This window comes from Anolis carolinensis, unplaced genomic scaffold (genome assembly GCF_035594765.1).
Source record: "Anolis carolinensis isolate JA03-04 unplaced genomic scaffold, rAnoCar3.1.pri scaffold_26, whole genome shotgun sequence".
NCBI lineage: Eukaryota > Metazoa > Chordata > Lepidosauria > Squamata > Dactyloidae > Anolis > Anolis carolinensis.
The window spans coordinates 376160-401753 of record NW_026943835.1 but is presented as its reverse complement, the minus strand read 5'-3'; the positions used below and the strand labels follow the sequence as shown (position 1 = coordinate 401753).

General features: G+C 48.8%; 2 protein-coding genes across 2 annotated transcripts in view; both read left to right on the top strand.

Moving 5' to 3' along the window:
- The window catches only part of LOC134294872 (zinc finger protein 135-like), a 140997-nt gene that overhangs the window by 69330 nt on the left and 46073 nt on the right, over positions 1-25594 (top strand). The gene's annotated exons all lie outside the window — the stretch shown is intronic.
- Positions 17410-20208, top strand: LOC134294875 (zinc finger protein 239-like). Its single transcript, XM_062966659.1, has one exon. The coding sequence runs from the start codon at positions 17410-17412 to the stop codon at positions 18454-18456; it is 1047 nt and encodes a 348-aa protein (XP_062822729.1). The 3' UTR covers positions 18457-20208.

Below are 25594 nucleotides of genomic sequence, written 5' to 3'. Positions count from 1 at the left end.
ACTCCCACTCCCAAAGCCAAGGTCCATTCCCAGGGACCCCTGCAAGATCTTCAGTTGGCCAAAGGTCTTCTCTGGGCCAAGCCTGGTCCCAGGGCCTTCCTTCTCGGTGGGGGTCCCAGGGTGGCTGATGCAGGAGAACTCCCACTCCCAAAGCCAAGGTCCATTCCCAGGGACCCCTGCAAGATCTTCAGTTGGCCAAAGGTCTTCTCTGGGCCAAGCCTGGTCCTAGGGCCTTCTCGGTGGGGGTCCCAGTGTGGCTGATGCAGGAGAACTCCCACTCCCAAAGCCAAGGTCCATTCCCAGGGACCCCTGCAAGATCTTCAGTTGGCCAAAGGTCTTCTCTGGGCCAAGCCTGGTCCCAGGGCCTTCCTTCTCGGTGGGGGTCCCAGTGTGGCTGATGCAGGAGAACTCCCACTCCCAAAGCCAAGGTCCATTCCCAGGGACCCCTGCAAGATCTTCAGTTGGCCAAAGGTCTTCTCTGGGCCAAGCCTGGTCCCAGGGCCTTCCTTCTCGGTGGGGGTCCCAGGGTGGCTGATGCAGGAGAACTCCCACTCCCAAAGCCAAGGTCCATTCCCAGGGACCCCTGCAAGATCTTCAGTTGGCCAAAGGTCTTCTCTGGGCCAAGCCTGGTCCCAGGGCCTTCCTTCTCGGTGGCGGTCCCAGTGTGGCTGATGCAGGAGAACTCCCACTCCCAAAGCCAAGGTCCATTCCCAGGGACCCCTGCAAGATCTTCAGTTGGCCAAAGGTCTTCTCTGGGCCAAGCCTGGTCCCAGGGCCTTCCTTCTCGGTGGGGGTCCCAGTGTGGCTGATGCAGGAGAACTCCCACTCCCAAAGCCACGGTCCATTCCCAGGGACCCCTGCAAGATCTTCAGTTGGCCAAAGGTCTTCTCTGGGCCAAGCCTGGTCCCAGGGCCTTCCTTCTCGGTGGGGGTCCCAGTGTGGCTGATGCAGGAGAACTCCCACTCCCAAAGCCAAGGTCCATTCCCAGGGACCCCTGCAAGATCTTCAGTTGGCCAAAGGTCTTCTCTGGGCCAAGCCTGGTCCCAGGGCCTTCCTTCTCGGTGGGGGTCCCAGGGTGGCTGATGCAGGAGAACTCCCACTCCCAAAGCCAAGGTCCATTCCCAGGGACCCCTGCAAGATCTTCAGTTGGCCAAAGGTCTTCTCTGGGCCAAGCCTGGTCCCAGGGCCTTCCTTCTCGGTGGGGGTCCCAGGGTGGCTGATGCAGGAGAACTCCCACTCCCAAAGCCAAGGTCCATTCCCAGGGACCCCTGCAAGATCTTCAGTTGGCCAAAGGTCTTCTCTGGGCCAAGCCTGGTCCCAGGGCCTTCCTTCTCGGTGGGGGTCCCAGGGTGGCTGATGCAGGAGAACTCCCACTCCCAAAGCCAAGGTCCATTCCCAGGGACCCCTGCAAGATCTTCAGTTGGCCAAAGGTCTTCTCTGGGCCAAGCCTGGTCCCAGGGCCTTCCTTCTCGGTGGGGGTCCCAGGGTGGCTGATGCAGGAGAACTCCCACTCCCAAAGCCAAGGTCCATTCCCAGGGACCCCTGCAAGATCTTCAGTTGGCCAAAGGTCTTCTCTGGGCCAAGCCTGGTCCCAGGGCCTTCCTTCTCGGTGGGGGTCCCAGTGTGGCTGATGCAGGAGAACTCCCACTCCCAAAGCCAAGGTCCATTCCCAGGGACCCCTGCAAGATCTTCAGTTGGCCAAAGGTCTTCTCTGGGCCAAGCCTGGTCCCAGGGCCTTCCTTCTCGGTGGGGGTCCCAGGGTGGCTGATGCAGGAGAACTCCCAAAGCCACGGTCCATTCCCAGGGACCCCTGCAAGATCTTCAGTTGGCCAAAGGTCTTCTCTGGGCCAAGCCTGGTCCCAGGGCCTTCCTTCTCGGTGGGGGTCCCAGTGTGGCTGATGCAGGAGAACTCCCACTCCCAAAGCCAAGGTCCATTCCCAGGGACCCCTGCAAGATCTTCAGTTGGCCAAAGGTCTTCTCTGAGCCAAGCCTGGTCCCAGGGCCTTCCTTCTCGGTGGGGGTCCCAGTGTGGCTGATGCAGGAGAACTCCCACTCCCAAAGCCAAGGTCCATTCCCAGGGACCCCTGCAAGATCTTCAGTTGGCCAAAGGTCTTCTCTGGGCCAAGCCTGGTCCCAGGGCCTTCCTTCTCGGTGGGGGTCCCAGGGTGGCTGATGCAGGAGAACTCCCACTCCCAAAGCCAAGGTCCATTCCCAGGGACCCCTGCAAGATCTTCAGTTGGCCAAAGGTCTTCTCTGGGCCAAGCCTGGTCCCAGGGCCTTCCTTCTCGGTGGGGGTCCCAGGGTGGCTGATGCAGGAGAACTCCCACTCCCAAAGCCAAGGTCCATTCCCAGGGACCCCTGCAAGATCTTCAGTTGGCCAAAGGTCTTCTCTGGGCCAAGCCTGGTCCCAGGGCCTTCTCGGTGGGGGTCCCAGTGTGGCTGATGCAGGAGAACTCCCACTCCCAAAGCCACGGTCCATTCCCAGGGACCCCTGCAAGATCTTCAATTGGCCAAAGGTCTTCTCTGGGCCAAGCCTGGTCCCAGGGCCTTCCTTCTCGGTGGGGGTCCCAGTGTGGCTGATGCAGGAGAACTCCCACTCCCAAAGCCAAGGTCCATTCCCAGGGACCCCTGCAAGATCTTCAGTTGGCCAAAGGTCTTCTCTGGGCCAAGCCTGGTCCCAGGGCCTTCCTTCTCGGTGGGGGTCCCAGTGTGGCTGATGCAGGAGAACTCCCACTCCCAAAGCCAAGGTCCATTCCCAGGGACCCCTGCAAGATCTTCAGTTGGCCAAAGGTCTTCTCTGGGCCAAGCCTGGTCCCAGGGCCTTCCTTCTCGGTGGGGGTCCCAGTGTGGCTGATGCAGGAGAACTCCCACTCCCAAAGCCAAGGTCCATTCCCAGGGACCCCTGCAAGATCTTCAGTTGGCCAAAGGTCTTCTCTGGGCCAAGCCTGGTCCCAGGGCCTTCCTTCTCGGTGGGGGTCCCAGTGTGGCTGATGCAGGAGAACTCCCACTCCCAAAGCCAAGGTCCATTCCCACGGACCCCTGCAAGATCTTCAGTTGGCCAAAGGTCTTCTCTGGGCCAAGCCTGGTCCCAGGGCCTTCCTTCTCGGTGGGGGTCCCAGTGTGGCTGATGCAGGAGAACTCCCACTCCCAAAGCCAAGGTCCATTCCCAGGGACCCCTGCAAGATCTTCAGTTGGCCAAAGGTCTTCTCTGGGCCAAGCCTGGTCCCAGGGCCTTCCTTCTCGGTGGGGGTCCCAGTGTGGCTGATGCAGGAGAACTCCCACTCCCAAAGCCAAGGTCCATTCCCAGGGACCCCTGCAAGATCTTCAGTTGGCCAAAGGTCTTCTCTGGGCCAAGCCTGGTCCCAGGGCCTTCCTTCTCGGTGGGGGTCCCAGGGTGGCTGATGCAGGAGAACTCCCACTCCCAAAGCCAAGGTCCATTCCCAGGGACCCCTGCAAGATCTTCAGTTGGCCAAAGGTCTTCTCTGGGCCAAGCCTGGTCCTAGGGCCTTCTCGGTGGGGGTCCCAGTGTGGCTGATGCAGGAGAACTCCCACTCCCAAAGCCAAGGTCCATTCCCAGGGACCCCTGCAAGATCTTCAGTTGGCCAAAGGTCTTCTCTGGGCCAAGCCTGGTCCCAGGGCCTTCCTTCTCGGTGGGGGTCCCAGCGTGGCTGATGCAGGAGAACTCCCACTCCCAAAGCCAAGGTCCATTCCCAGGGACCCCTGCAAGATCTTCAGTTGGCCAAAGGTCTTCTCTGGGCCAAGCCTGGTCCCAGGGCCTTCCTTCTCGGTGGGGGTCCCAGGGTGGCTGATGCAGGAGAACTCCCACTCCCAAAGCCAAGGTCCATTCCCAGGGACCCCTGCAAGATCTTCAGTTGGCCAAAGGTCTTCTCTGGGCCAAGCCTGGTCCCAGGGCCTTCCTTCTCGGTGGGGGTCCCAGGGTGGCTGATGCAGGAGAACCCCCACTCCCAAAGCCAAGGTCCATTCCCAGGGACCCCTGCAAGATCTTCAGTTGGCCAAAGGTCTTCTCTGGGCCAAGCCTGGTCCCAGGGCCTTCCTTCTCGGTGGGGGTCCCAGGGTGGCTGATGCAGGAGAACTCCCACTCCCAAAGCCAAGGTCCATTCCCAGGGACCCCTGCAAGATCTTCAGTTGGCCAAAGGTCTTCTCTGGGCCAAGCCTGGTCCCAGGGCCTTCCTTCTCGGTGGGGGTCCCAGTGTGGCTGATGCAGGAGAACTCCCACTCCCAAAGCCAAGGTCCATTCCCAGGGACCCCTGCAAGATCTTCAGTTGGCCAAAGGTCTTCTCTGGGCAAAGCCTGGTCCCAGGGCCTTCCTTCTCGGTGGGGGTCCCAGTGTGGCTGATGCAGGAGAACTCCCACTCCCAAAGCCAAGGTCCATTCCCAGGGACCCCTGCAAGATCTTCAGTTGGCCAAAGGTCTTCTCTGGGCCAAGCCTGGTCCCAGGGCCTTCCTTCTCGGTGGGGGTCCCAGTGTGGCTGATGCAGGAGAACTCCCACTCCCAAAGCCAAGGTCCATTCCCAGGGACCCCTGCAAGATCTTCAGTTGGCCAAAGGTCTTCTCTGGGCCAAGCCTGGTCCCAGGGCCTTCCTTCTCGGTGGGGGTCCCAGGGTGGCTGATGCAGGAGAACTCCCACTCCCAAAGCCAAGGTCCATTCCCAGGGACCCCTGCAAGATCTTCAGTTGGCCAAAGGTCTTCTCTGGGCCAAGCCTGGTCCCAGGGCCTTCCTTCTCGGTGGGGGTCCCAGTGTGGCTGATGCAGGAGAACTCCCACTCCCAAAGCCACGGTCCATTCCCAGGGACCCCTGCAAGATCTTCAGTTGGCCAAAGGTCTTCTCTGGGCCAAGCCTGGTCCCAGGGCCTTCCTTCTCGGTGGGGGTCCCAGTGTGGCTGATGCAGGAGAACTCCCACTCCCAAAGCCAAGGTCCATTCCCAGGGACCCCTGCAAGATCTTCAGTTGGCCAAAGGTCTTCTCTGAGCCAAGCCTGGTCCCAGGGCCTTCCTTCTCGGTGGGGGTCCCAGTGTGGCTGATGCAGGAGAACTCCCACTCCCAAAGCCAAGGTCCATTCCCAGGGACCCCTGCAAGATCTTCAGTTGGCCAAAGGTCTTCTCTGGGCCAAGCCTGGTCCCAGGGCCTTCCTTCTCGGTGGGGGTCCCAGTGTGGCTGATGCAGGAGAACTCCCACTCCCAAAGCCAAGGTCCATTCCCAGGGACCCCTGCAAGATCTTCAGTTGGCCAAAGGTCTTCTCTGGGCCAAGCCTGGTCCCAGGGCCTTCTCGGTGGGGGTCCCAGTGTGGCTGATGCAGGAGAACTCCCACTCCCAAAGCCACGGTCCATTCCCAGGGACCCCTGCAAGATCTTCAGTTGGCCAAAGGTCTTCTCTGGGCCTAGCCTGGTCCCAGGGCCTTCCTTCTCGGTGGGGGTCCCAGGGTGGCTGATGCAGGAGAACTCCCACTCCCAAAGCCAAGGTCCATTCCCAGGGACCCCTGCAAGATCTTCAGTTGGCCAAAGGTCTTCTCTGGGCCAAGCCTGGTCCCAGGGCCTTCCTTCTCGGTGGGGGTCCCAGTGTGGCTGATGCAGGAGAACTCCCACTCCCAAAGCCAAGGTCCATTCCCAGGGACCCCTGCAAGATCTTCAGTTGGCCAAAGGTCTTCTCTGGGCCAAGCCTGGTCCCAGGGCCTTCCTTCTCGGTGGGGGTCCCAGTGTGGCTGATGCAGGAGAACTCCCACTCCCACCGAGGCCACCAAGGCGTCCTGATGCCCAGAGGGGAGGGAACGTGGGGAGGGGCCCAGAGGGAAGCGCCTGAGGGGCCACTCCACCCCCCCCCCCGGCCGTGTTGTGCCCGTGCCTGCCTTGGGGGGAGGAAAGCGGTGGGAAATCAAGGAATATGACCCGCCTTCTGCACAAGCCCTGGCCCTGCCCTCTCGGGTCTGAACGTGCCCACTTTTCCCGCTTACTGGTCAGTTGATGTAAGTTGATTATGTACTTTTATGGTGTTCTTACTTTTTCTGGTTTCAGTTGTTCTCATTGTATTGTTTATTTGTTATATGTTGTTAATTGTGTTATAATAATAATAATAACAATAACAACAACTTTATTTTGATACCTTGCCTCCATCTCCCCAAAGAGACTCGGGGCAGCTTACACGGGGCCTAGCCCAAGTGGTACAAACATTGTAATAAAACAGATCTATAAAACATAATAAATTCACATTAAAAATAAAACATGGCTTGATAAAAGATCTGAGGGCGCTCATAAAAATGAAGTAGAGTCCTTGCTTATGCTGAGCTTGGTCTCCATGTAAGCTGCCCCGAGTCCCTTCGGGGAGAGAGATTGTGGTGGGATATAAGAATAAAGTTGTTATTATTGTTGTTGTTATGTACAAACAATATATAGGTGTCAATATCTATATTTTCCAGTTCCCGATCACTTCCTTCTGCCTTCCTTCCTTCCCTCCTTCTCTCCCTTCCTTCCTTCCTTCCTTCCTTCTTCTTATTTATTTATTTATTTATTTAGGTAAATGTAAAGGTTTCCCCCCAGTTACACAGCCATTAAACTGCTGAGCTTCTGAATTTGCTGACCGAAAGATTTGCAGGTTCGAATCCGGGGAACAGAGCAAGCTCCCACTATTAGCCCCAGCTTCTGGCAATCTAGCAGTCTGAAAAACATTTAAATGTGAGTAGATCAATAGGTACTGCTTCTGTAGAAAGGTAACAGTGCTCCATGCAGTCATGCTGGCCACATGACTTAGGAGGTGCCTGCGGACAATGCCGGCTCTTTGTCTTAGAAATGGAGATGAGCCCCAACCCCCAGAGTCGGACACGACTGGACTTCATGTCAGGGAAAACCTTTACCTTTATCTTATTGTGTGTTCTGCACAATCGTGTACTTTTGTGAGCCGCTCCCCTTTGGGGAGATGGTACAAATAAATAATAATAACAATAATAAAACTTTGTTCATATACCGCCCTATCTTTCTCCTCAAGGGACTCAAGGCAGTTTCCAACAAGGACGCCAAACAACAACTTAAAACCATACAACTACAAAACATAATACAATAATGAGCATAAGTACAATAAACAGGCAAATCAATCAACACAGGCTTAGGAACCAATGACAAGATACTCCACCAGCAGGCCAGGAGACAGTGGCCAAGGGTTCAGCGTTGGGATGGCCGAATATAAGGTGCCAGGCAGGTCAAGGGCAGCAGTATGGCATGGCCAATAATGTTTAGAAGTAAAATTCATATTTATATCAGGGGGTTACTCCATACATTATACCAATTCTTTTCAGACTTTCCTTTATTTTCTATCAAAATACACTCTGGTTTCCATTCTAATTTGTTATCCTCTTCTTCTAGCCAAGTCGTTCTCAACCTGGGGTCCCTCCCCAGATGTTTTTGGCCTTCAGATCCCAGAAATCCTAACAGCTGGTAAACTGAACTGGCTGGGATTTCTGGGAGTTGTAGGCCAAACACACCTGGGGAGGGACCCCGGGTTGAGAACCACGCTTCTGGCCCTTCCAGTTTTCCTTGCTCCGCTAAACCGTCGACTACGTACCATTTAGTTATATTTATTCTGGCTTTTTATTTCCATTACAGACCACGTTTAAATTTTCATAGGTGACATTCTAAATTTTAAAAAAGGTAATATTTTCATCTTAATCAATGCTATTCTTCCAAAGCATGATAATTCGAGTCTAGGGTATTCTAAAAATGTTATATTTATTTCCTTTCTTCATTTAATAAAATTATTAGTCTCTACAACTTCTAATTTTTCACTACATTTATTCCCAAATATTTAATTGAGTCTTTAAAACAGGAGGGGAAAATTAATTAAAGACTCATTTTTAAAATTTCCTTTCCTGATAATTAAATATATTTAGAACCCTACCCATTAAACTGACATTTGTCTCCCTGCTATGAAACCACATTGATCTTCATTGATATACTTATATATAAATTCATTCATTCTTTTTGCCATAATTACTGTTGAAATTTTAGCATCTTGATTTATTAACTCAATGGGTCTATGTGATCCAGGTTCTGTTGGGTCCTTGTTAGGTTTCAAAATTAACATAATCAGAGACTGTTCCCGAGATGGTGGGATCTTCTCTCCTGTTATTATTATATAATTCTTTTAATTTACGTATTAATATGGTTTTAATTTTTCTATAATATTCCGGTCCCAGCCCATCCATTTCTGGAGTCTTCCTGGGTTTTAAATTATCTGTAATTTCTCCAATCTCTTTTTATGAAATTAATTGTTCTATAACTAATTCATCTGTTTTCTGGATCTTTATTGTTTCCAATATTTCTCAATATATTCCTCTATTTTACTTTTGGAGTTTTCTTTTGTCAAGTATAGTTCTTGATAAAATTTTGGAAAAGCTAATATTTTGTCTTCCATCCTTGTATGATTCTTACCTTCCTTGTCTTTAATGGATATTATTATTTTCTTCCCTTTCTAATGTGTGCTGCTTTGGCTAATAATTTGGAGTTTCAAATCTTTTTGAGTCCTTTCTAACTCACGTTTTTCTAGCTGTTTTCTCGTTGCTAATGCTTTTATATAGAATAATCAGCTGCACTTTCATCATACAGTCCAAATCGCCTTGCCGGCTCCTAGCACTTTACCCCACTCTGGTCCCACTATTCATGTTTGCACAAGTCAGCCCCTCACACGTAATCCTAAACAGCCCCACTCCCCTGTCTAACTGATATACTACAGTAGAGTCTCACTAATCCAAGCCTCGCTTATCCAAGCCTCTGGATAATCCAAGCCATTTTTGTAGTCAATGTTTCCAATATATCGTGATATTTTGGTGCTAAATTCATAAATACAGTAATTACAACATAACATTACTGCATATTGAACTACTTTTTCTGTCAAATTTGTTGTATAACATGAAGTTTTGGTGCTTAATTTGTAAAATCATAACCTAATTTGATGTTTAATAGGCTTTTCCTTGATCAGTCCTTATAATCCAAGATATTCGCTTATCCAAGCTTCTGCTGGCCCGTTTAGCTTGGATTATTGAGACTCTACTGTATGTGTTTTATCTTAAAAGTTTTAAAATTGTTTGGTTCTTGCTATGTATTTAAATTTTGTAACTTCTACTGTTTTTATGCATATGTCAACTGTTGATTTTAGAGCTTTGTCCCCATGTAAGCCGCCCCGAGTCCCCTTGGGGAGATGGAGGTGGGATATAAGAAATAAATTATTATTATTATTTGTAATCATCTTCCCTTTATAGCAGTAGCCAAGGCCTCGGCAGTTGAGCGATACCACCTTCACCTGATCCACCATTTTGCTTGCATTCTTCTGTTTCTTTGTTTATTCTATGTATTTATTTCCATCATTTCTATCCCGCCCTTCTCACCCGAAGGGACTCAGGGCGGCTTACAAAACTGGCAGAATTTGATGCCAATACACAACAATACAAAAGAATAAAAACATAAGCAGTTAAATACAGATTTAAAACAATACAAAATACTTGAGCCATTCATCCACAGAACCTTGTACATAAACCTTAGTCCAGACCGAGTCGAAGCCGACAAAACTTATTCTTTGAACACTTTGTTCAACACTTTGTTGGTCCCTTTAAAGTATAACACCACATTGTACCACACTTCCCCCCCCCCCCAATACTACTACTACTACTACTACTAATAATAATAATAATAATAATAATAATAACAACTACTACTACAACATTTTTTTGTATCCCGCCACCATCTCCCTGAAGGGACGCAGGGCACCTTAAGACAAAGGTCAAAATATAACACAATAAAAATACTTATACCAACATCATAAAGAACATAATTAAATACATAATTCATCATACAACAACCAGTATTTAGCCAAGCGTAATGGATGTTTCCAAGCTGGGCAAGGGAAAGGCCTGTGCAATATAGCTCAATACACAGTAATGCTATGTAGTAATTACTGTATTTACAAATTTAGCACCAAAATATCACGATGTATTGAAAACATTGACTACAAAAATGCGTTGGATAAGCGAGTGTTAGATAAGTGAGACTCTACTGTAGTAATAATAATGGTATTTTGTGTCCCGCCTCCATCTCCCCGAAGGGATTCAGGGCGGCTGACGTGGGGCCAGGGCCAGGCCATTGCATACAAAACGCGCATCATCAACAAATATAAATACTTTCACTGTCATAGAGTAAAGGTCAAGGTTTCCCCTGACGTTAAGTCCAGTCGTGACCGACTCTGGGGGTTGGGGCTCATCTCCATTTCTGAGCCAAAGAGCCGGCGTTGTCCATAGACACCTCCAAGGTCATGTGGCCACTGGCATGACTGCATGGAGCGCTGTTACCTTCCCACCGGAGCGGTACCTATTGATCTACTCACGTTGGCATGTTTTCGAACTGCTAGGTTTGCAGTAGCTGGGTCTTACAGCGGGCGCTCATTCCGCTCCCGGGATTTGAACCTGGGACCTTTCGGTCTGCAAGTTCAGCAGCTCGGTGCTTTAACACACTTCGCCACCGGGGCTCCTCGTAATATAGTAAAGCAATAAAATAGTAACAATAGCATCATAAAACATGGTATAAAAACAGTACAAAGGAATTGAACGAGAGTGAACTGGGCCAAAGGGCAAGGAGTGAAAATTATAAAGTAACAGAATAAAATAGAATAATATGAAGATAGAATAATAGAACATGACAATATAAGCTTTCTGAGCCAGAGTTCACGCAGAGGTGAGGAGAGGAAGCAGGAAAGCAGCTTGCTCCTTGGTTTAGGTAAGGTCTGTCTAATAATTCCTTAAAAACCTGAGACTGTGCACTCTTTTCTTAGATTGCCTACTCTTTTCTTAGATAGCCTTAAAAGCCTTAAAAACCTGTGTTTGTTGGACTCTTTTACCTTTAAAAACCTGAGTCTGGGCTGATTCTTGAGTGTGGGCTAGCTGTAATTAAGGCTTGCTGTTCTGCCATTGTTTGGAAGGTGAGGCAAGGCTATTGTTATTGAAAGTGTTGGCTTCCTGTTGAAGCTTTCTGAGCCAGTGTCCCACCACTACAGTAAAACACATTCTTACAGTATATACAATAAACAAAACAACTTTAAAAATACACACACAGGAAGGTGGATAGCAGTCTGCCCATAAAACACACAATCCTCCTCGGTCACTTCACTCACGAAGAGATGGACCAACAGCAAATACTTGCCACCACATGCACCAGCTGTGGCATGTTCTGCTTTTTCACACAAAAACTAGTCAACTACATCTGCTCCAAATGCAAACAGATGACTCTGATGGAGCAGAGGATCCAACAGCTCGAGCACCGTATTAAGACCCTTAAGGACATTCAGGCACTCGAGGTCTTCTTGGACACTGCACAACACGCTGCTGTAGATCTGCAGCCTGCATCACACCAACACCACCATGACCATGATCAGGATCCTTATGGGGAGATCAACTCACAGGTAGACAACCCTCAGGCTTGGAAGGACGTCACCCATAGAAGGAGACACAGGACCAGGCAGCCTCCGCAGAACTCCTCTGCTCAGCTGCATTTACACAACAGATTTGAAATTCTAACACCATTAACATACAATCAGGAAACACATCTTGTGGAGGACCACAGTTTCTTAGATACCACTCAGTGGGCCACCCTTGATCAATGCGCAGGGGATAGCCCGGACGGGGACAGTGCATCACCACATTCACACTTATGTAATCATGCAAATGCTCCATCCCCAATTGTAGACCAGGAGCAACAGGAACATCCTTGGGAGAGTAATGGGCTCTCGGATGTATCTCAATGGATTGTCATTGATGAATGCACTGGGGATGTTGAGGAGGAGGACAACACTTTACACCTGCATGATTCACTTCAACAGGAACACTCTTCACGGGACATACACACTGTCTTGCACAAAAGGGACCCTGTCAATCCTCAAAGGAAACAGGTCTTGGTAGTAGGTGACTCCCTCCTTAGAGGAACGGAAGCCATCATTTCCAGACCGGATGGGATGGCTCGAGAAACATGCTGCCTCCCGGGGGCAAAAATACACCATATCACTCAGAGGCTCAGCAGGCTCCTAAAGCCCCATCACCCTCCCCACCTTATGTTGATTCATGTAGGTACCAATGACACCGCTAGGCATACTTTTCAAAAGATCACAAATGATTTTCGAGCTCTGGGAACAAAGCTAAAACTGTATAATGTACATGTGATCTTTTCATCCCTCCTCCCTGTTGTAGGACACGGCTCTACAAGGGCCGGAAAAATAGTACAGGTCAATAACTGGCTCAGAAAATGGTGCCAAGAGGAGCATTTTGGCTTCCTTGACCATGGTCTACTCTTCCAGGAGGATGGCCTATTGGCAAGTGATGGGGTGCATCTCACACAAGCAGGAAAACATCTTTTTGCACACAGACTCACAAACCTCATCAGGCGAACTTTAAACTAGATCTACTGGGGGAGGGGAACAACAGCCTGGCGAACACTATATTACCCACGACCACAGGGAACCGCCAAAAGGCTAAACGGAGGGCTGCACAAACACAGCAAGGACCAAGTACGGAGAGCACAATAATCCCAAAGAAAAAGCTCAAGGGGAGGTCACAGGGGCTTACATGTCTTTACACCAACGCTCAGAGCATGGGAAATAAGCAAGAGGAACTCCAACTCTTAGCACAGCACCACACATACGATGTCATAGGCATCACTGAAACCTGGTGGGATGACTCCCATCACTGGAATGTAGCCATTGAGGGCTATAACCTCTTTCACAGAAATAGAACAAAAGGGAGAGGAGGGGGAGTAGCTTTATATGTCAAAAACAGTTACGTTGCAGAAGAAATGCAAGACTGTAATCCGGGAAACCAGCTAGAAAGCATCTGGATAAGAATCAAGGGAACCGGGACTCAAAAAGATCTTGTTGTGGGTGTCTACTACAGACCTCCAAGTCAGGATGAAGGACTTGATGAAGCCTTCTGTCAACAGTTGACCAAACAGGCACAAAGAAGAGATATAGTAGTCATGGGCGATTTCAATTATCCCGATATCTGCTGGAAAACAAACTCAGCCAAGAGTACAAAGTCCAACAAATTCCTCACTTGCCTTGCAGACAATTTTATGGTCCAGAAGGTAGAAGAGGCAACAAGAGGATCAGCAACTCTTGATCTAATCTTAACAAATGTGGAAGACCTGATCAATACAGTTGAAGTGGTTGGATCCTTAGGGGCAAGTGACCATGTGCTCCTGGAGTTTGCAATACAAAGGAATGCTGAAACTAAGACAAGTCAAACACGCATTCTCGACTTTAAGAGAGCTGACTTCCAAAAAATGAAGGAATTACTGAGCGGCATTCCATGGACACCAATATTAAAAAACAAGGGAGTTAAGGATGGATGGGAGTTTTTCAAAAGTGAAATACTCAAGGCGCAAATGCAAACAGTGCCAACAAAGAAGAAAAATAAGACAAGTGCAAAGAAGCCAGAATGGATGTCCAAAGAACTTCTAACTGAGCTAAAGCTCAAAAGTGACATGCACAAGAAGTGGAAAAGGGGAGAAATCACCAAAGAAGAATTCAAACATATAGCCAACACCTGTAGGGAAAAGGTTCGCAAGGCTAAAGCGCAAAATGAGCTCAGGCTTGCCAGGGACATAAAAAACAACAAAAAAGGCTTTTTTGCTTACGTTGGTAGAAAAAGGAAGAAAAAGGAGGCGATAGGGCCACTGCAAGGAGAAGATGGGGTGATGGCGACAGGGGACAGGGAAAAGGCAGAACTACTTAATGCCTTCTTTGCCTCGGTCTTCTCACAAAAAGAAAGCCATCTTCTACCTCAGCAACATGGAATGGACGAAGGATTGGGGGAAATCCAACCCCAAATAGGGAAACAAGTTGTCCAGGAACACTTGGCCTCTCTAAATGAATTCAAGTCCCCAGGGCCGGATCAGCTACATCCAAGAGTATTGAAGGAATTAGCGGAAGTTATTTCAGAACCACTAGCAAATATCTTCGAGAGTTCTTGGAGAACGGGAGAAGTCCCAGCAGATTGGAGGAGGGCGAATGTGGTCCCTATCTTCAAGAAGGGAAAAAAGAACGACCCAAACAATTACCGTCCGGTCAGCCTCACATCGATACCAGGCAAAATTCTGGAAAAGATCATCAAGGAAGTGGTCTGCGAACACTTAGAAACAAATGCGGTCATTGCTAATAGTCAACACGGATTTACCAAAAACAAGTCATGCCAGACTAATCTGATCTCTTTTTTCGATAGAGTTACGAGTTGGGTCGATACAGGGAATGCTGTGGATGTAGCCTACCTGGATTTCAGTAAGGCCTTCGACAAAGTCCCCCACGACCTTCTGGCAAATAAACTAGTAAAATGTGGGCTAGACAAAACTACGGTTAGGTGGATCTGCAATTGGCTAAGCGAACGAACCCAAAGGGTGCTCACTAATGCGTCATCTTCATCATGGAAAGAAGTGACAAGTGGAGTGCCGCAGGGCTCCGTCCTGGGCCCGGTTCTGTTCAACATCTTTATTAACGACTTAGACGAAGGGTTAGAAGGCACGATCATCAAGTTTGCAGATGACACAAAACTGGGAGGGATAGCTAACACTCCAGAAGACAGGAGCAGAATTCAAAACGATCTTGACAGACTAGAGAGATGGGCCAAAACTAACAAAATGAAGTTCAACAGGGACAAATGCAAGATACTTCACTTCGGCAGAAAAAATGGAAATCAAAGATACAGAATGGGGGACGATGCCTGGCTTGACAGCAGTGTGTGCGAAAAAGACCTTGGAGTCCTCGTGGGGAAGAAGTTAAACATGAGCCAACAATGTGATGCAGCAGCTAAAAAAGCCAACGGGATTCTGGCCTGCATCAATAGGGGAATAGCGTCTAGATCCAGGGAAGTCCTGCTCCCCCTCTATTCTGCCTTGGTCAGACCACACCTGGAATCACACTGTGTCCAATTTTGGGCACCACAGTTGAAGGGAGATGTTGACAAGCTGGAAAGCGTCCAGAGGAGGGCGACTAAAATGATTAAGGGTCTGGAGAACAAGCCCTATGAGGAGCGGCTTAAAGAGCTGGGCATGTTTAGCCTGCAGAAGAGAAGGCTGAGAGGAGACATGATAGCCATGTACAAATACGTGAAGGGAAGTCATAGGGAGGAGGGAGCAAGCTTGTTTTCTGCTGCCCTGCAGACTAGGACATGGAACAATGGCTTCAAACTACAGGAAAGGAGATTCCACCTGAACATCAGGAAGAACTTCCTCACTGTGAGAAGGGCTGTTCGACAGTGGAACTCTCTCCCCGGGGCTGTGGTAGAGGCTCCTTCCTTGGAGGCTTTTAAGCAGAGGCTGGATGGCCATCTGTCGGGGGTGCTTTGAATGCGATTTCCTGCTTCTTAGCAGGGGGTTGGACTGGATGGCCCATGAGGTCTCTTCCAACTCTACTATTCTATGATTCTATGATTCTATGATTAATTACACAATAATGCAATAATAGAATAATAATAGTAATAGTAATATGAATATGCAATAATATAATATATTTAAGGGTAAAGGTTTTCCCCTGGTGTTGAGCCCAGTTGTGTCCAGCTTTGGGGGTGGGGGGGGCTCGCCTCAATTTCTGAGCCGAAGAAAGAGCCGGCGTTGTCCGTGCCTCCAAGAGTCATGTGGCCACACGCAGCAGTACCTATTGATTTACTCACGTTTCCATGTTTTCAAAGTGCTAGGTTGGCGGAAACTGGGGCTAACAGCGGGAGCTCACCCCACTCCCTGGATTCAACCACTCACCTTTCAGTCCGGAAGTTTAGCAGCTCAGCAGTTTAACCCACTGCTGAACTTGCAGACCGAAAGGTCCCAGGGGCTTCTTCATTATAATATATTACAATTACTATACTATAGTTTATTATATATTATTTTTATTATTATAGTGTTATATTGTATTAGTATATTATGTTATTATTATCAAATAATGTAATATTATATTAGATTTCTTTTTCACAATATACTTTATTATATATTATACTATATTACAATTTTACATTATCATATGATTATTAATATATTATTATTATTATTTTATCATAAAATAATGGTATAAGTATCCTATCCGATTTGTCATCATTGCACTCGTTTGGGCTTCATGCAAATCTACCCCTATACAACCCTGTGCTTTGACCAAAGTCAAAATGTAATCATGATATAATATTAAAAATAATTATAATATTTTATTATATATTACTGCATTCTTTTTATGATATTATACTATTATGTTTATAATAATATATTTTTATGTTTTCCCTCCTCCTTCCCTTTGGCACACAGCAAACAGAGGAATTGATCAGCAGCTGAACAGACTGGAGAGAGAGAGGGGGGGGGGTCTGGGGAGAACTGGCCCTGATTTAGAGGAGTTGTAGGGACTGCGATGTATAGTTCACCTGCCATCTAAGAACTGCACTCTGAACCCCACCAATGATGGACCTGGAACTCACTTGGCACACAGGCCCCACACGGCCAACTTTGCATACTGATGGGGTTTGGGGGCGAGTGACCTTGACTTCCAAGAGTTATAGTTCACCCATATTGGAATGTATAGTTCACCAACAATCAGTGAGGACTCTGAACTCCACCAACAATTGACCTGGAACTAACTTGGCAAACAGAACCCACATGACCAGCAAAAAATACTGGAGGTCTTTGGGGGGAATTCACCTTGATTTGGGGGAGTTGTAGTTCACCTGCATCCAGAGAGGACTGTGAACCCAAACACGGATGGATCTTGACCAGAGTTGGCACACGGACCTGATATGCCGAGATGTGATTACTGGAGGGGTTTGGAGGGACTGATCTTCCTTTCTGGGAGTTGTAGTTCACCCACAACCACGGAAACTGCGACCTCCACTGATGATGGATCTGGACCACACTTGGCACACGGAACCCCATGTAACTCAACCTACTGGAGGAGTTGGAGGGGACAGACTCACCATGGTGGGAGTTGTAGTTCAGCCTACAGCCAGTAAGCACACTGGACCCCACTCGTGATGCGTCAAGAGCAAACTTATTCAACATACAAACTTGGAAGTATTGAAGAAGCTTCTGGGGGTTAACTTGGCATGATGGGAGTTGTAGTTCACCCACAATCTTATGAGTTTTGCACAATTAAAACACTGAGTTTGTGATCTTGCTGAATTCCTACATTCACTTTGGATTATAGAGCAGAACGGAAGAGTCGGAAGAGACTTCATGAGGCACCCAGTCCAGGCCTCTGCCGTGCAAGGAAAGTGCAAAGTCCCCCTGACAGATGTGCATCTGGCCTCTGGTTAAAGGATTCCAGAGGAGCCTCCACTACATTTTGAGGCAGAGAGTTCCATCGCTGAACAGCTCTTACAGTCAGGAAGTTCTTCTTAATGTTTAGATGGAATCTACTCAACATAACTCTGTTGACATGGAGGAGAAAGCATATAAATGTATTGAATGTGGAAAGAGCTTTAGTCTGCATGGAAAGCTGAAGACACATCAAAGGATTCACACTGGGGAGAAACCCTATAATTGCCTGGAGTGTGAACAGAGCTTCACTCATAGTTCAGGCCTACGTTCACATCAAAGGACTCACACTGGGGAGAAACCCTATAACTGCCTGGAGTGTGAACAGAGCTTCACTCATAGTTCACGCCTACGTAGACATCAAAGGACTCACACTGGGGAAAAACCCTATAACTGCCTGGAGTGTGGACAGAGCTTTACTAATAGTTCACATCTATGTTCACATCAAAGGACTCACACTGGGGAGAAACCCTATAACTGCCTAGAGTGTGGACAGAGCTTCACTCAGAGTTCAGGCCTACGTTCACATCAAAGGACTCACACTGGGGAGAAACCCTATAATTGCCTGGAGTGTGGACAGAGCTTTGCTCAGAAGGGACACTTACATTCACATCAAAGGACTCACACTGGGGAGAAACCCTATAACTGCCTGGAGTGTGAACAGAGCTTCACTCAGATTTCAGGCCTACGTTCACATCAAAGGACTCACACTGGGGAGAAACCCTATAACTGCCTGGAGTGTGAACAGAGCTTCACTCATAGTTCAGGCCTACGTAGACATCAAAGGACTCACACTGGGGAAAAACCCTATAACTGCCTGGAGTGTGGACAGAGCTTTACTAATAGTTCACATCTACGTTCACATCAAAGGACTCACACTGGGGAGAAACCCTATAACTGCCTAGAGTGTGGACAGAGCTTCACTCAGAGTTCAGGCCTACGTTCACATCAAAGGACTCACACTGGGGAGAAATCCTATAACTGCCTGGAGTGTGGACATGATAACCGTCACCCCGGCTTTCAAATTGATTTGAAAACGCAGCGGAGAGTTCCGCCGGTCACCCACCAAAAGAACGGAGCGGGACCGCAACAGACTATTATTAAAAGACCTTTTTTTCTTCATTTTCCCCTTCCCTGAACTATGTAACAAAATCCCCCAATAAAAGTAGCATTTATTTTAACAATAACACTCTCTATCTGGTTATTTTGTATCTTTCCCTGACTCCTTCCTTCGCATGAAATCTCTCTCTCTCTCCCGTCCTTTTAACTCCGGCTGAGATTTCCCGCCATAGATTAACATGGCGGTCGATATAAATTGGCTCATATCTCTATCAAAATTACCCCTAGAACGCTCCTCTTTTAGTCCTAACCCTTTCTAAGGCTCCTGACTCGAAGACAACCAGCAGAACCGGAATCGGTCCAGTTTTCGGCACCTCAACAGCTGACTGTCAAACGGGACCGACGGCTCTTTCCAAGCTAAAATGCTGCCTTATCCCGGATTTTCCTCTCCCCGCGGCCCGCGGAATGGGTTTAAGAGATACCTACCCCCTTTCTGTGAACTGGGGATGGGGGGGTCGCTCTCTCGCTGGGGAGACATAGTTCTCCAAGGACCCTCACCCTCTACAGCTGCCAGGGGATGCCCGGACGGGGGCCCTCCACGTTTCATTCATAATTTCATGATTTTATGAAGGAGAAGAACACTCTTCCTCAGACCTACCCCTGGAACTTATGAAATCCTATACTTCCAAAGACTACAACTCACATGTGCCTCTTCCCCATGCCATCTCTACGAATTCCCCCCATCACAGATGAACTCTTTTTCCTCATGTATTTGTGAATTGTCATATTCTATGTACTTGGACACTCTCATGACTCACTGTTGTATGAATTTCTAATCGTTGGGATAACCTCATGAATTGTGAAATCATGCTGTTAGAACTCCACTTCTATATTGGGCTCCCCAGATGTTGTAAACTCCATCAAATGTTTTCAATTGTTTATATCATTCATGATTCCCCTTTATGCAATGTCACCCACCTTTATGGATTCTCCTTTATTTCCTTGAAATCTATCTATCTGCCTATATGTATTTGTACTCTTTGGGATCCCCGGAAAATATGTATTCTTCCCAGCAGGGTTTATGTTCCAACTTTATTTTAATTTTCATTCTATCCCATATAATTGTCAAATCATGAAATCTAATGGGAAATATTATGACCCCAACATGAACTCTAGCCCTATGACCCAGACCTCCCTTCCCAAAAACAAAAGGATAATCTGCCACAGTTTAATCCAATCTCATTCCGATCGCATGGACAATATAGGGCGAGTCACCAAATTCCTAAAGGTGACTCGCCCCCAAGGCAAACATTGTCATATCCCAGGCCAGGACGCCGCAGGAAGGCACCCTGTGGGGCCGTCAATGACGGCTCATCACCACCCATCACCACTTCCCGTCTGACACCCCAAAGACATATCTAAAATCTGTGAACGTGACAGGACCCCGGACATCCTTGATGGGTGTCATTAATTCCTTTAGAAATCGGCTGGGCCAGAATTAATCAGATGTTTCCTGTCCGGTCACCTCTTTGTCTCAATAGCTCCCGCCTCCTCCTCTCTGATTGGCCCGAATAGGGACAAAAAGCGGCTCCCCATTGGGCCAGCAGAGCAAGGCGGGAAACGAAAGCCCGCCTCGTTCAACCTCTCAGCCTATCCGCGATCAGATGGGCGGGGAAGCGAGGCGGGAAATTCAAAGGGCTGTCAGACCGAAACATTGTATAAATATGGCTTTATTTGAAACATATGTTACGCTAGTAGATTGAATGATCACTATTAGCGTCCTTTTCAGCTGAATTGCTCAATAAAGACTCCTTGGCGGATTTTCCTTCAACTTGGCGGACCTTCTTCATTTCAGGCTTCAGGTTGTATTGCGGCTTATATTCTCCTTTTGGCTTCGCCAAGGTCCGTTCCCTCAGGACCGGATCGGCTCTCTCCTTAAGGGGCCCGATCCCCTAAAGTGCGGTCGACAACATAATTTGGCTTTACCATGAAGGGACTTGCTTGGAAGTTCCAAAGATCAATTTTTTAGGCTAAAATTCCAAGCGGCGACCTTGGTCCAGATATTCTGGGACAGGTTGGGGAGAGAAACGGCTGCAAGGAGGGCCCTCCGACCAACAATTTGACCTCATTTAACATCCAAATTTCTCTGGCAGTCCCTTTCTCTCTCTAGATCTGATTCAGGGTACTGAACAAAGGAGCCAGATAGGAGGAAGCAGATTTTTAGCTCCTCGAAGGAAAAGCGCCAACGTGAAACAGGGGACGCCCTGTAAAAATAAAAGGGAACCGGCCCCGTTGTTGAGACCCAGGTGGGCGGAGTCCTGGAGGTATTGCACTTCGGATCAGGGCTCGGTAACAAATTCCTGGTGAAACGCGGGAAAATCTGGCACCCGGGGGGCGTGTGAGAACAGTCTGGCTTGTGAGATTACAGGTTCGAGAATCGCGGGGTAGGGGAACGGTTGTGTTCCCGGGGCACCTGCGGATTCCACGGACGCCAGCCATCCAGTCTTGGTGGAGGGAACTCTCAGTAGGACGAGCGGCACCTAGCCGGGGGGTGAGTCGTTACTCCGTTAACTGTCAGGTACTGGGCAGGGGCTGAGCCAAGAATGGGTGTTTGTTCAGCACGTCTAGGGTGTCCCACCCCAGCAGACATCCCCAGGGATTCTCCATTGGGTAAGATCCTGGCCAATTGGGGTGGGCTTTGCATCAAAAAACATGGTGCAGGCCAGGTTGGGCTAACTCAGAGCACATAAGTGGCCCCTTGTGGCCCTTGAAGGGGGAACAGCTTGCCCCCCCCTTGCTCGAGTCGCCGAATTCGGAGTGTTGACCTAAGGTGACTCGCCAGGGGGAGGGCAAGTGGTCCCAACTTGCTTATGCTGCGATGTTCATGGCCTTAAGCCAGAGGGAGAGTGGAAGGAGGGAGGGGGGGGTCCAAGTCTTCCCATGCAGGGACGTGGGCTCCAAAACCTACCCTCCTCAGAAGCTCCCCTCTAGACCTACTTCCCCTTCCGCCTCCACCAGAAGAGGAACTTCTGGAGACATTTGCTTGCCCCACCTCATCCCCCGTTTTCTCCCCTGATCTGAGTCTTGCACCGACCCAGAACCCCCAAATCGACCCTTCAAGGGAACCTCTGCTTCCCGGGATCCCACTCTCCCAAACTCACTCTCCCAACTCCCTACCATTTACCCCCGTCTCCCTTCCGTTTCCCAGCCCTCTGTTTTCTCTCAGCCCCATCTCCCCTCCGTTTCCCAACCTCCTATTCCCTCTCCACCCCTCCCCAACCGAATCCCTCTAAGCCTTTTTCCCTTCCACCCCAAGACTTCTTCCCCCTTGCAGCCCCCCTCCCTTAATCTCTCCCTCTCTTCCTCTCGCTTGTCCTTTTTTGGCCAGAGGAACAGGGGGAAAGGAGGGGCCATGGGGGGGATGAGGACCCTCAGAGGAAGGAGGAATTGACTGTTCAGAGACCATAAAACATCCATTGCCATCCTCTGTTTTCCTGAATATTGGGTCAATAGTTCTCCAAAGAATTATTTTCCCCTCTCTCCCTCCTTCTCAAAGCAATCTGCTTCTGAATTTTTGAGTCACAGTTCAATTCCCTTTTCCCCTCTTCTTTTCTGTTTGCTTTCAAAACTTTACCCAAAATCTCTAGAAACTCCCCAAAGATCCCAGAGGAACATAAATTTTTAGACTGTCAATTTGCATTTTTGTTGGTTACAATTTGTAAGTGGGACCTTTGATCTGGCATTCTTTCCAAATCATCAGGTCACACCTTGAAATTTGCTCAAACTAAAGGATCCTGTGTCCTCAAAGACTCCTTTCCCTTTTTCTTTTTTCTTCACCCAATCCCTTTGGGCAACCCTGCAAAACCCCTCCCCTTTTTGAATCTCCCTCTCAGCCTCTCTCTCTCTCTGGGGGATATTGTGTATCTTTGGAAAACCTTCCATCTTCAGAGACTGGCTGAGTCCTGCCTGGGGCTTCCCCGTTCTCTGAGTAGTATTCTTTGTTTGTTGTCTTGACTTTGGAGCTTCTGTCTGTCCTTTAAATGTGGGGAACCAAGTTTTGTTCCTCTTTCTCATGGTTTTCTTCCTTGAGCTATCCTTTCCGTTCCTCTCTCTCTCTCTCTCTCTCTCTTGTTTGCTATTTCTTGAATGACTGTGTATACAATGGGTTAGGGATTTTACTAACACTCTCTCAGTATAAAAGGAACCTTGAATTGTAGAATGGGGATCCTGGTACCCCACATGGAAGGCACTCCACTCCGACCTGGACTACCAGGACCATCATCCGCTCCTGTAGCTATAAAGGGACTCTGAGAAACCCAGCTCAGATAAGGCGAGAGCAACCAGTGGGGTGCCATCACGGTGATGAGGCCCCCACCCACAAGCTGGCTCCAACCCCTGGCAGGGGTCGTAAGGCTGACCCTGAGCAGAAGAACATCCCCTTCAACTGCAGGGAGGAAAGGGCGCCCCCACGAGACCAGGAGAAGGCTGGCAGGTAAGGGCGACCCCTCCTCACCTGAAGAAGAGGTGGCAGAGGCTAAAGGTGTGTCCCCATGGAGCCACGGACAGGACCCTCGCTGTTGGTCGCTGGGTCAGGCGCGAGTGGGGAGCCCTAACATGGCTGCGAGGGTGCCAGAGGAACCTTCAGTATTGAAAACGTCCCAAAAGGTATGAATGATTTATTTCCATTTTTTTTCCCTCCTTTTATTCTTCCTTATAAAACTAACCCTCCACTCTTAGGGTCTTGGGGGAAGGGGAGTGGGGATGGGACACGTGATCTCTTTTCTTTGCTGTCTTGAGGCATTCTCTACCCCTTGGACCCCCCCCTTCCTGGGTGGAGGTGCTGGACCTGGCTGTGGACACTAGGAGGCGCCTGGTGAAGATGGCATCACAACCTCCTCGAAGCCCTCCTGACCTCCTACATCGCTTGCAAGGTGCTGGAATCCATGCCAGGATCCATCAAGAGTGCTCCTGAACCAGAACCAGCCCCCACCAGCGGTGAGGAAGACAAAGACCTGTGGACTGCTGAGCTGGGAAACGACCTGAAGGTGTTGTTCCGGAAAACACCTCCTCAGGGCCTGCCGCCCGCAAGTTGTCCTGACCCACACCCTCCCGAGGTCCGGAGAAAGACCAAACGCCAGAGACGGAAGCACAAGACCCCCTCCGAGGACCCCTCCAAATCCCATCCCTCTAGCACCACGGGAACACCCCCATTTGGACCTACAAACATTTGACAGCTCACTTTGACAGCTGTCAAATCGGCCCTCACTTCAACTCCCGCTCGGAAGAACTGAACACCTTAGGTTCCCTGCTGGGAGCTGTCCGGCGTGCTGAATCAGGAGCCGTGAGTTCTAATTTTCACTCTATCTTTTTCCCCTCCCTGTTCTTTCCCTGCTGGGAGCTGTCCAGCGTGCTAACCCTAGAAAATGCTAACCCTAATTCTCATTCTTTCTCTGACTCTCCCTGCCAGTTCTAGCCCGGTGTTGTATGAATGGCTTTCTTCCAAAGTAAACTTCTGGCAGCAGTTGGCCACAAAGGCCTTAAATGTCTCAGACTTTTGCCTGTCGAGTGGGGCCTCTGCCACAGACCTGTTTTCCACCTGTTTAATTGGCATTCCAGAACCTCTGGAAATTTTTAGAAATTATACCATGTTCCAAGACATCCCAAAGGATATGTCTTATAGAGATCTCTCAAACTGGGGAAGAGTTTCCATGGACAAGCTGCCCGGCATGGCTACCATCCGCCTTGCTCATGTTCCTCAAGCAGAAAATTGTTTTCAAATACCCACCTGCATCGGTGAGTGCCATCAGCTTCCCATTGACAACTCTCTAAATTGCACACATATAGAAAAACTGTCTCATCTGAATGCCCATTTGGTCCTGCCCCCAGGATGGTTTTTCCTGTGTGGACAGACAGCCTATGGTTATCTACCTGCCAATACCTCCATGGGGAATTGTGCATTGGGTAGGCTGTCTCTTTTTATGCCTTCCAAGAACGACTTAGAACTGGCACACTCTTTGGGTCGGAAGGCAAGATCCATTCAAAACTTGGATCCAAATTGTGACCCCTCAGTGGTGCTAAAAGGCATCCCACAATTTGTGGCGGCTGCATTGTTCACTCCTGGAGTGGCCTCAGCCATGAATTATAGGGCCATAAAGCATCTGGCCTGCGCTCTGGTCAAAAACATCAATTATACCTCTCAAGCCTTGGCGTCAGTGGCAAAGGAAATGCATGAGCTGCGGGAGGCTGTATTAGATAACAGGGCAGCTATTGATTTCCTCCTATTGAAAAACCACTATGGCTGTGAGAGTGTAAGGCACATGTGCTGCTTTAATTTGACAGACCAGACTCCTATGATTCATAAATCCATCGAGGGTTTGAATGATTTGGCCTCAGGAATTAAGGAGACGACTGGATTCGACCTTAGTTTTCTGACCGATTGGCTCCCTTCTTTAGACTGGTTGAGGAAAGGTTTTCTCCTCTTTCTAGCTGTAATCCTTTTCCTTCTAATAATAAGCTGCTGCTGGTCGCATTTGCCCGCTCTGTTCCAAATTTGTCGCAAAAAGAACCATTCGAACCCCTCTCAGCAGATGGCCATGCTGCCGCTAAGAGGTTATAATGCTTATGCGGTAGGGCAGGGGCGAAATAGGCTCCGCCCATCTCGCCCCGCCCTCCCGAGTGGGGGTATGATAACCGTCACCCCGGCTTTCAAATTGATTTGAAAACGCAGCGGAGAGTTCCGCCGGTCACCCACCAAAAGAACGGAGCGGGACCGCAACAGACTATTATTAAAAGACCTTTTTTTCTTCATTTTCCCCTTCCCTGAACTATGTAACAAAATCCCCCAATAAAAGTAGCATTTATTTTAACAATAACACTCTCTATCTGGTTATTTTGTATCTTTCCCTGACTCCTTCCTTCGCATGAAATCTCTCTCTCTCTCCCGTCCTTTTAACTCCGGCTGAGATTTCCCGCCATAGATTAACATGGCGGTCGATATAAATTGGCTCATATCTCTATCAAAATTACCCCTAGAACGCTCCTCTTTTAGTCCTAACCCTTTCTAAGGCTCCTGACTCGAAGACAACCAGCAGAACCGGAATCGGTCCAGTTTTCGGCACCTCAACAGCTGACTGTCAAACGGGACCGACGGCTCTTTCCAAGCTAAAATGCTGCCTTATCCCGGATTTTCCTCTCCCCGCGGCCCGCGGAATGGGTTT